This window comes from Lytechinus variegatus, chromosome 12 (genome assembly GCF_018143015.1).
Source record: "Lytechinus variegatus isolate NC3 chromosome 12, Lvar_3.0, whole genome shotgun sequence".
Taxonomy (NCBI): Eukaryota; Metazoa; Echinodermata; class Echinoidea; order Temnopleuroida; family Toxopneustidae; genus Lytechinus; species Lytechinus variegatus.
In genome coordinates, this window is record NC_054751.1 from 7,171,841 (window position 1) to 7,182,859 (window position 11,019).

The following is an 11,019-nucleotide window of genomic DNA, read 5'->3' on the forward strand; positions in this document are numbered from 1 at the left end:
CTTGTCAAATGGAGCGTTGTGGCCCAGTGGATAAGTCTTCTGACTTTGAAACAGAGGGTCGTGGGTTTGAATCCCAGCCATGGCATAATTTCCTTCAGCAAGAAATTTATCCACACTGTGCTGCACTCGACCCAGGTGAGGTGAATGGGTACCCGGCAGGATTAATTCCTTGAATGCATGAGCCCTGAGAGGCAGCTCGCGCTAAAGCCGGGGTAAACAACGCGCCTCAGAATAGAATACTTCTAGATAGATGGCACTATATAAATGCCTATCATTATTATTATTAAATGGTGGTGGTGATTGCATTGGTGATGAGCTCCCCTTCTGACAGAATGAAAGCAGACTTTCTTTCCAACAAAGAGAGACTCATCTCTAATAATGTCTGGGTGTAGTTACTTGATTGGCAGAACAATGGTCTTGTGCTGGCTGATATCACTAATAGTCCATTATCACCAACAAAATGGCACTGATAACTTGATATATAAAATTCATTATGTTCATTACAGGCTGCAAGTCAATGAGAACAGGGAAGGAGGGAAATATTTCATCAGTGATTGTCCACAAAAAGCAGGCATTAACGTACTAATTTACAACTTTCTTAGTTGGTTTAAAGCAACACAGAGCAGCATTTTTGGTCAATAAACAGTGATTACTTTCGAATAATAAATATTTTCATGTCTTGTTACCGTGATATCAATATAATCATGAAACCATTGTCGAATAATTTATCCTTTTTTAAAACTGTATAATATTGAAATATCACCCATAACTACCATGGTCATCCTACACCACTTGATACTAGGCCAACATCATAGATACTACATGGAATGCTTTATTGATATATATTATGCTTTAAACTCCCTTTCCGCAAACCAGGAATGCAAATGGGCAACTGTTGAGGTGAACATGCAACTATGATCGCTTCGCACTGGAACTATAAATAAACTATAAATGTATATGTAATTGTTACATTTATACATTGCCCAATGCTAAAATATTTCTAAGCATTTTACATTGTAACCATTATTACCCTGGTCATATATTTCTCACATGCAATCGCTTTTATGTGATAGACCTGCGTGTTGGCTCAGTTGATAAAGCATCCGTCTCATAACCAGATGGGAAGGTCGGGAGTTCAAACTCTGGCCACGTCAGACCAAAAGACGTTAAAAGATGGGAGTTGCTGCTACCCTGTTTGGCATTCAACAATTAAAGGGATAAAGCCTCGTCAATCTGGCCCTGCACAGCAGCCGCCAGGCCCACAATTGGACGAAACAAACTTTGGGAGTATTTCATTTCTGATGTCTATTTTGAACAATAAAATATGGATTTTATTTTCTGTCAGTATCACAGATTTTCTTTTTTTTAATATCTAAGTGATTTTTTTCCCATTTATCATCACTACAAGGGAATGAATCAAAATTTCATTGAAGGTGATTAAAACAACTGCCCTTTGCCGTCCATGGTAATCCAGTTTCCAACATATTTAGAAAATGGCTCTTGCATGTCTTCACCCAAGATGAAGATTTGTGCAAACTTTCATTGGGGAGGAGTTTGATCTACAAGTTTTCCAGGATTTTTTGCCATAATATGGTTACCATGGCAACTCAATATCTGACAAATGCAGAAAGAAAAAGAGTTTTGCACATCTTAAGCCAAACTTCATGAAAAGTTGAGAATGGCAAGAACATTATTTCAGATTTGCCCCCCCCCCTGTGACCACCAATCATGAATTTATAGGGGTACAATTTCAGACTTTGCCGCCCTCCTTCCTCCACCCAGCAAAAGAATTGGATATTTGAGAGGGGTGCAATTTTCATGGTCTAACCAGGATACACCATTGATTTATAGTGCAGTGTGCCACACAAACAATATATTGCAGTTTGGTCAACGAATAATACACAAAGCTATATCTGCCATTTTAAGTCGAAAAATCATTTAATTCTCGACCATCTCATCATGACCAGACAGTCATCTACACAAGCACAAATAAAGGCTTAGATTATCGGAAGTTGTTCAACTCGGAAGTGTTCACAAAATTTCAGCAAAACATGAACCTACTACACATAAAAATAATATACAGTAAAAATAAATTATATCTTATTCTTCTGCCTTTTGACACTGGAAAAGTCCAATATTTACAATATGCACTGTACACTGTACACGTACCCCAATAATATGTTTTGACTGAAAGCATCGTGGTAAATGAAGAAACTTTTTTGGTCAAAACATATTCATTACATGCAGAGTTGACTTCAATTTCATGAAAAATACTATGGCACATATTTAGGTCAACTATCGCAATGAACAAAAGCACTGACGCAAATGAAACCCTCGGTGTATCATAGCACACATTCTTGATTCTGTTCAGAGAAGAGTTCAATGCAACAACTGTAGATCCAAATTAATTAGAAAAAAATATCATTCTGAAATTATTCTCACTTTTGATCAAGGTGACAGTACTTACCGTAAAAGTATAAAATTGAATTTCACTTTAACGATTGTTCAGGCCCTGCTAAGAATGAGATATTAAGATATTTTCCATTTTTACATTGTCCTGTTTGACTGTTTGATGTAGGACACAAAATTTGTTTAAAACCTAACCCCTCGCCCCTGCTGATGACAGTGAGCTATAGCCCCATCTCAGGACAAGTTGGTAACTTAAAATATGGCGGCCTAATGGCTGGATGACATTGTAACGTTAGAGGCAGATAAATTATGCAAGAAAATTGAGAAATTCTGCGCTCTAACCCTCTATCCATAATTTGATTTTATTCATCTAACATTTGAAATGTAATGTCATTTTAAGATTTTCATATGAATAGTTAAATCTATAAGATCTAATCAAGTTTAGATTTTTTTTCTTTAGTGTACCTCTTTTAGAGGTCAGAAATTCTGTACAATGAACAATCCTCGAATGGTATGAGGGTCAGGCGATAAAAATTTCATGTTCAAAGTCAACTCTAAAATTTTGCTTCAAACAACCATGTACATGTATATCACAAATGCATTGGTATTAAAAGTATTTTTAAAATATATATATAATATACTTGAATACAAAATCAGTACTCTTTCCATTAAAAAAAATACTGTTTTGTTTCATCCTTATTACAGTGAATACATAATCTGGCCCATGCCAGTGCCAACAATTTGGTCTGAAATGAAAAAAAAACCAAGCAATGCATATGTGAGAACAGTTGTCAGTTAATTTTCAACATGGAATAAGGATAATATACCACTGCTTCAACATAGGTTTTGAACAAAAGATAAACATCCATACTTTATACACATATATATGGTTACCGACATTTTACATTTTTTTTGTGAATGACAGGAATGCACGTAGTCTCAGTTGGGAGTTGGTGAACTTCTTAGACCTTGCTTTATCTCTGGGGGCAGCCTTCTGAGGAATCGGAATCCGTTAGATTCTAAGCGACAAGTCAAGAAGAAAATTTAAGAGGGTTACCTTTAACATTTAATAAATGAATGTGTGCATATAAGTGAAAGATACATGTAACAGCCACAGTTCAGCATTTGCAGTGGGCAATAATATTGATAGAAATTCTTTAAAATCAAAGTTTATCATTACTACATCTTCAAAGTTCTTGATCTTGTGAGTTCTGACGTGTTATGAGTAAACCAAACTTGAGAAATAATGGAAAAAGGCCAAATATGGTTATGCCAACTCAGGTGCGGCAAGTGCATTATTATTGCTTAAATACATGTATCTGTCTACTGATTGAAAAAATCCAAAATTTTGCCAAATTGTGACTTTTTTTCTACCAGAGCGTGGATATATTCTCTTTAGTTTAAAACTGGCTTAATAAATCAAAACAACAGGTATTATCAACCGGCTAAATGTAAATTCATTTTAGTCTTTAACTAATTCAAATTTATATGTAAGCTCTGACAGCATTCCAGATTTGTAAGCGTAAGCTTTAGATTGAACACTGAACAGTGTACATGAGACTGATACGTGTGGTTTTTTTTCTTTAATTAATAGTTCCCAATTCCTTACATTGATCATAATCATTCTCAGTATACATCAATAAATTGATCATACTTGTTTTTGGTCATATATGGGGGGGGGGGGAAGGGAGTAATCTCTTGTCTCAATCATAGTGTTGGCTTCTCAGCCTACATTTATAGGGTCTAATAAAACTTAATGTATATGTCAATCATTTTGCACACATGCTAAATTATTTTATTGCACAGCGCCCTCTTCATTCATACTGTGTCAATCTGGGCACGTGCTCACATTCAATTTTTTTTTATTGTTCTTATGAGCTCTACTTCTACCCAGGTTGACACTTCTTCTTGATTCTTTATTTGATTCTAATTTAATTTTTCATCATCTTCAACAACTGTACAGTTGTACTTTACAATTTTTGTGTTACATGCATGTTATCTTTGTAAAGTCACATGGATTGGAAAGGAAGACCTTCGGGTTATAGTTATTTAGTTAATCTTTTTCCTTTCCCGGCATCCATGTGACTCTCCTTATGCTATTGTTTGTATATGTAGTATATAGGTGTGATTATGCCAAATAAATAATAATAATAATAGGAGAGGGAAATAAAAAAAATACTTGGATGGTATTTTGAGAGGGTAACACGACATTTTCTCCTGTGACATTTGATCTGGTCGTAATATCTCAGAGAGTATGGGATTGGAGTAAGGGGTGTAATAATAGTTTTTGGTTCACAATAATGTAAAGATAAGGATTAGGGTTGATCTAGTCTTTGATAATTTGGCTTACGAGCTGATTCTCGATCTGAGCAGTCGCCAGATCAAATGTCATGGAACCTCTTGAAAGATCAGTGTCGTATGCATGTCTCCACTAATGAACAAATATTTTCTAAAATAAAAATAAAAATGGCAGAGTATGCTATATCAGTGAATTGGTATGAAAAGATACATGTGGGAAACATGTTCATTCTCATATATATCATTTAAAAGAAATCTGACACTGCCACAATGAGGCCCCACAAGGGATAGAGTAAGAATTTCAAGATCTTTATTTAGACACTGTTTTCACCAACTTTCATGCTTACATCATGTTTGTCTCCTGACACTTCATCTTCTGAGCTCTGCCACGCCGACTCATAGTTAGCATCACCTCCAGCACCAACATTACTGGCAGGTTGGAGGATCACATCCCCGTTGCCATGGTGACCATTCTCTCCACCATCTGTTTGGGAGGAAATAGGAAATAAAGATAGAACAAGAACATGAAAACTTTGTACTGAAGCAATGTACAGAATTCAATGGACATAAAACTATAGTTTTTAGTTCTACAAATTTGCAGCAAAGCTACAATTTTTTAACTGATTAATACGTACTGTGATCTGTGCGTGTGTGCGAAGGCAAGGTAAAGTATCAATTAGAACATAGATAGACCAAAATTTACCATATTTGTTTTTACCATTTTTATTCAGATTGGTTCCAAGTGCAGCTGCGAACTAATATTCATGAATATTCTTTCCAGCAACCAGATTTCTTTCAAGTGGGTATTTATATTCTATAAGCCCCAAACTTTGGCAGTTTGTCCATTTACAAGGGCTATCTTGTCAACAAGTTCACTTCATGATTGGAAAACTTACTGGCATTGTTGATTGTGAGGTTCTCAATGAGGGGCATAGTGGTCGTTGTACCGGTAGATGTCGATGATGAGGGTAGGATGGTTGGTGGGGGAATGAACAGACCTAAAGCTTCCTCTTCCATCATATCCTGGAAACAGTACTCTAAATAGTCCTCTTCCTCTAGCTGAGCTAAAACCTTACAAACCATAAAAAAAGAAAAAAAGAAGTCAATTAGATTCTTCACAAGTATGACAAAATTAAATCAAAGGAAAAGTTACTAGGTGAAACATGGCCTAGTTCCAAACATATACGTATGTTAACCTATTGAGTGCACGCAAGTTTCTCGGTAACCCCCTGTACGTTAATCCAAACGTCCACGGCAAAGTGGTGGAATTGCCCACAATCCACCAAATCTGGAGGTTTAAGACTTTAATTACTCTCAAAGCAAAGATCTATGTCACATAATATTCAATGTACAATTAGATCTATGATGATTGATGTACATCTGAGTAGTTAAAATACCTTTCAAATATTCAGTATTTCCACTTTGAATGTTTTGAGCATTTTAAGTATCCTTGTGCCCTTCTAACCAATTACATGTACCTCAAACGTCTGAAATGATCCATTCTAGAGTACACGTAGGTCTAGAGTTTAGAATGGTTGACTTGACTTTAGGGCTTGTGTTTGGATTGATCATGATGTGTAGATTTACATGTACAAGACACACTGTAGGAGCAATCAAAGCAGGGGAATATGCACCTAGGGAGCGTTTCATGAAGGGACTTTGTCCGACAAGTTCTGTTTTATCCGACAATTACCATAGTAACAGTACCTCTCAGCCAATCAGAATCAAGGAAAGATGTCAGATCTGACAACTTGTCGGACAAAATGTTGATGATCACAGGCAATATCAACCAGTGCACACCCTGTGATGATCCCCATCTGGGGCAGTATTCTGAGGTCATTTTATGATCTTTAAAATATCTTATTTTATCTCTTAAAATGAAATTGGTATTCTGAGATGACATTTTATCTCTCAGATAAAATTTGATCTTGAGTATCTATGATGATACGCAATAGAGCAGTGGCTGCGTAGACATATCCATCGCGTATCTGGCCATTGCAACGCGAGTGATGTGCTTGCGCCCAAGTTACTTTGAAGAAACCAAAAACTTAAAAGAGAGGTGAATTACCGTAACTCCAAATATTGGCATAAAAATTAACAAAACTGTTATATTCATTGAGAACAACACCTTAAAGTTATTGATTCCTGTGCAATCAGGAAGCGTTTTATAAGACTTTTCTTGACTATAATTGTCTTTGAATGATGCTTGAAAAGATGCGATATAGACTTCGAAAAAAGATGAGAGTATTGCCATTTTTGCTAAAAAGAAATCTCTGTAAAGACGCGCAAGCGTATTGAAGTCAATAAATTGACGCAATCTCACTCCTTCGCCACACCTAGCGGAATGGATTTCCATTGGTTGCGTGATATGAGAGAGCTATAAAAGCGCGTTTCTAATTGGATATATGGATTAAAAAATGGGTGTATCTTACAGAGATAAAATCGTTCTCAGAATACCAATTTGGAGAGATTTTAAGGGTATTTCATCTCACTGATTTTAACAGAGATAAAATATTCTATTTCATCTTTTAAACTGTACACATTCCTCTATCCAGAAAATCCTGAGGCTTTTGAGCCTTTACTCATGCCAGACCAGTCCTATGGAATCCACTACCAAAACTAAGAGGGGAATGAAATCTCTGGAACAAGTACACGCAGGCTTGTGTCAAAACAGAAAAATCAAAGAATGAGAGTAAAGAAAGTTTGAGATAAATCGAACAATGAGAAAGTTATGATCATTTGAATATTGTAATCACTAATGCTATGGAGATCCTCCTATTGGCAATGCGACGAGGATGTGTGATGTCACATGTGAACAACTTTCCCTTTGATGGACTATGAAATACCCCCAAAATGTCTCTTTTTGCTTTTTTTTTAGGTGTTACAAACTCTTTATCCGTGATGTATTTTTTAAATTTCTGTATTACATGCCCTGTTGTAGAAAGAACACATGATCTCCTGATAGATGTGATATAAGAGGCAGTTTAAGTGAAATATTGACAATGGGGAGAGTTGTTTACAAATGACACACATCTCCGCATTGCCAATGTGAGGCTCTTTGTGAGGATCTCCATTTCAATAGTGATCACAATATTCAAATGCTCATGACTTTCTCATTATTTGACTGATTTTTCTCAAACTTTGTTGATCGGTTTCTTTGATTTTTTTCTGTTTTCACACAAGCTACATGTATCTTGTTCCAAAGGTTTCATTCTCCTTTAAGAGCTGAAGAAATCAAACCCTAAAACCCCAAATTGTAATTGTTCACCAGCAGGTACGCACTAGGTTTGAAAACTGACATTTCCCTCTATTGTAATGTGTGGAAAGACTTCCTTACATGTACATGTATGTCCCCTCCACTAATTAAAAAAAATACTTCTCCAAAAACCCCCTTCTGTCATTCTTATTTTCTTCTTTTTATTCTTCTTACTGCGGTCGGGACTTGGATTTGAACTCTCCAGTCTGTTGCCTTACTCATTAAGCTAGCAGGAATAGTTGACAGCCATGGGTTTCATAACAGTTACAAATGTATCAACTGATACGACTAGTCTACACTCCAAGAGTATTGGGTATTTATTTTTCTGACAAAATAAACCGATGCCATTGGGAATTACACACACCCAAAATTTTGACGGAATAAAGACACATTTTGGTAGTACGCATCCAACTTTTCCTTCCTAAATCTCTTAGATACAGTGTATACTAAATAATGATTGATAAACTTTCTCCATATTTTTTTTTTCAATTTGAGTGGTGGGGACATATATGGAAGTCTTGCCTGATGGGCTTTTTCTTTTGCTACTGATTATTATTATTTTTTTTTGCTGATATTCTAAGCGCCTTGAGCATTTAATAAAAATGGAAAAGACGCTATAAATCCTATTTACATTTATCATCATCATCACCACCACAACCATCATCACCACCACCACCATCACCACCACCACCATCATCATCATCATCAACATCATCATCAACAACATCTTCATCATCATCATAGGGCCCATATGTGGAAATCATACTTACATCCTGTTCAAATTCTTGTTCCTCCTCTCCCATCCACATGTAATCTGCGTAGGGATTATCATCCTTTGCTTTGTTCTGAGGATCAGATGCTACTGCTAAATCTACAGACATATTTCTTAAAATGGATACAATGTAAAAAAAAAATATGAGTACTTACATGTACATGTAAATTCAAAGGTGAGGTAAATGTCTATACGATAATGAAAATGTTTATATCACATAATAAATCAAAACTGTATCCAAATTATTATTATTTGTTAATAATAATTTGTGTACATTGTTACAAACAGCACTTCATAGCCTACTTCTTTGGAAGTACGTCATCGAGAAGCGAGTCAAAGGTCATCATTGTGTTATACAGCGTGGGAACATTTTGTCGAAGCAAGCAAGTGATCTGTATTCTTCTTTTTTTTATGAATATCTTTAAAGCCTTCAGATATATTCTAGTATGATGAATTAAGGTTATAAAGGCTTGGGTTGAAATACAGGATAAATTCTGATTTGAAAAAAAAAAATGTGTTAGGCATAAATGTTATACCCCTTTCAGTAACTCATGATTTTTTGGTCCGCACCAGGCCCGCGCTAAAATAGTCCGCACCAAGCGATAAAAATTCCCTTCAGTAACTACAGTGCGTATCAAAAAAAAGTTTACACTAAGAAAAAATCCTGTAAAATTATATATTTGTAATATCCTGAAAATTTTTCCACATTTTCACATTGGTACAGATCCATTTAAGCAAATGACGATATAACTGTCGCAAAATATTTCCGCTTGAGTGAGCACCACTTACCTTTGAAAAGTTAGTGAAAAATGATTTGCGCAGAACTTGGAAATAATTTATGCGAATAAAAGTAGACCTTAATCATGAAGAACACGTGGAATTTAGCTAGTAAAATTGATTTGATGATATCTTTTACCTTTTTTAAACTTGTTTTCTTGCCCAAAACACTTTGAAGAGTGCATTGCCCCCCACCTCACTCCCCGCACACAAAGACTATCGGGTCGATATTTTCTTTACACTGAGCTGTGATTTACATGAAATGGCTTAGGCTTCATTTTCATTTTATTAACTCTTCATGCGTTCACCTGTAAACCCCCTGTGTGTTGCATTATTTTAGGGTCTCATTCACATTCGTGCCATGAGTCACAGCCTCCTAACGATAAACCTGGCCATGGTATTGTTTGTGAGGAGGGTTTTATTGATTTTATCCTCTCCTTTTTCAATGAACTTCCTGGCTGTGATCAGGATGTATTGATTTTTGGGGAAAACTCAACGATTCTGTAATTTATAAACTGCGTTAATCCGTCAAACGCTAAACTAATGGCTTAGGCTTCATTTTCATTTTATTAATCATTGTCAAGCTTTGGAAAAGTGTGGAGAAACAAGTATCAAATGGAAAAAATGAAATGTAAACCCACTTTAAATGATACAAACTTAGTAAAAGATGCTGGAGATGTCTGATATAAATTTTTGTTCAGATTCAGTTACGTCCTCAGATCCAGCTGGCACAAAAAAGGGTGAAGGTTGTGGTTACTAAGTGTTGAAATTTCAATTTGGGTGGTAAAATTAAAAAAAATGCTTGAATGTATCCGTTTTATTTCAGTCGACTTAAATTGCAAGGGAAATGTATGAGAAATGTTTCGCAGGGTAAGTTTGATTTCGCCCATTCCCATTTACACAGCGTGAAAACGAGCATTTCTGCGCAAACAGATTTCTGCGAGCTCTACAAAAATGGACAGTGCTCACTCAAATGTAACATTCTGTCAAAACTTTTAATTTCATTAGATAGATGAGACCCAAACCCAAGATTATATGTGAAAAAATTACCCATATGTTGTATATCTTTTAATTCCCAGGGCTTTTTCAAAGTGTAAACTTTTTTTTGATACACACTGTATAGCAGAGCCGCGCCACTTTTACGATCACCCATTCAAAAACTCGGGCACGTAAGGGCAAACTGTCATGGTAACTGAACACGCCATATACAGAGCGGAAGTGCTCCGTATTCGCTGAATATTCGCGCGGTAAATTTGATGTGCCGATGCGGAGGCACGGCCAGAATTGTGTGACCTTTGACCGTGCGAGGAATTTTGGCCGGGGCCTGGTGCTGCTATCGTTCATAAACTCTTTGGTCGGCGCCTGGTGCGGGCCTGGCGCTGGCCTGGTGCTGATAAAAGCAGCACCAAAATAGCCCGGGCCTGGCGCGGGCTATTTTGGCCCGCGCCATTCATAAACTCAAAATTTTACGACTTAGCCTGGGCCTGGCCCGGGCCAGCGAGTTACT

General features: G+C 36.4%; 1 protein-coding gene across 1 annotated transcript; it reads right to left on the reverse strand.

Annotated features, from left to right (window-relative positions):
* Positions 1–744: 744 nt before the first annotated feature.
* Positions 745–8,846, reverse strand: LOC121425032. Its single transcript, XM_041620972.1, has 4 exons — positions 8,734–8,846; positions 5,604–5,778; positions 5,055–5,191; positions 745–3,428 (listed from the first exon to the last, which is right to left on the reverse strand). The coding sequence occupies exons 1-4, from the start codon at positions 8,842–8,844 to the stop codon at positions 3,384–3,386; spliced, it is 468 nt and encodes a 155-aa protein (XP_041476906.1). The 5' UTR covers positions 8,845–8,846; the 3' UTR covers positions 745–3,383.
* Positions 8,847–11,019: the final 2,173 nt, after the last annotated feature.

What these genes read in the sequence shown, in the direction of transcription:
- LOC121425032 (XM_041620972.1), bottom strand. Translation starts at nt 8,844, where the DNA reads ATGTCTGTAGATTTAGCAGTAGCATCTGATCCTCAGAACAAAGCAAAG. An exon ending in AACAAGAATTTGAACAGGAT is followed by an intron (nt 5,779 to 8,733) that starts GTAAGTATGATT and finishes ATGGTTTGTAAG; the next exon opens with GTTTTAGCTCAGCTAGAGGA. An exon ending in CCTCACAATCAACAATGCCA is followed by an intron (nt 5,192 to 5,603) that starts GTAAGTTTTCCA and finishes CCTCCCAAACAG; the next exon opens with ATGGTGGAGAGAATGGTCAC.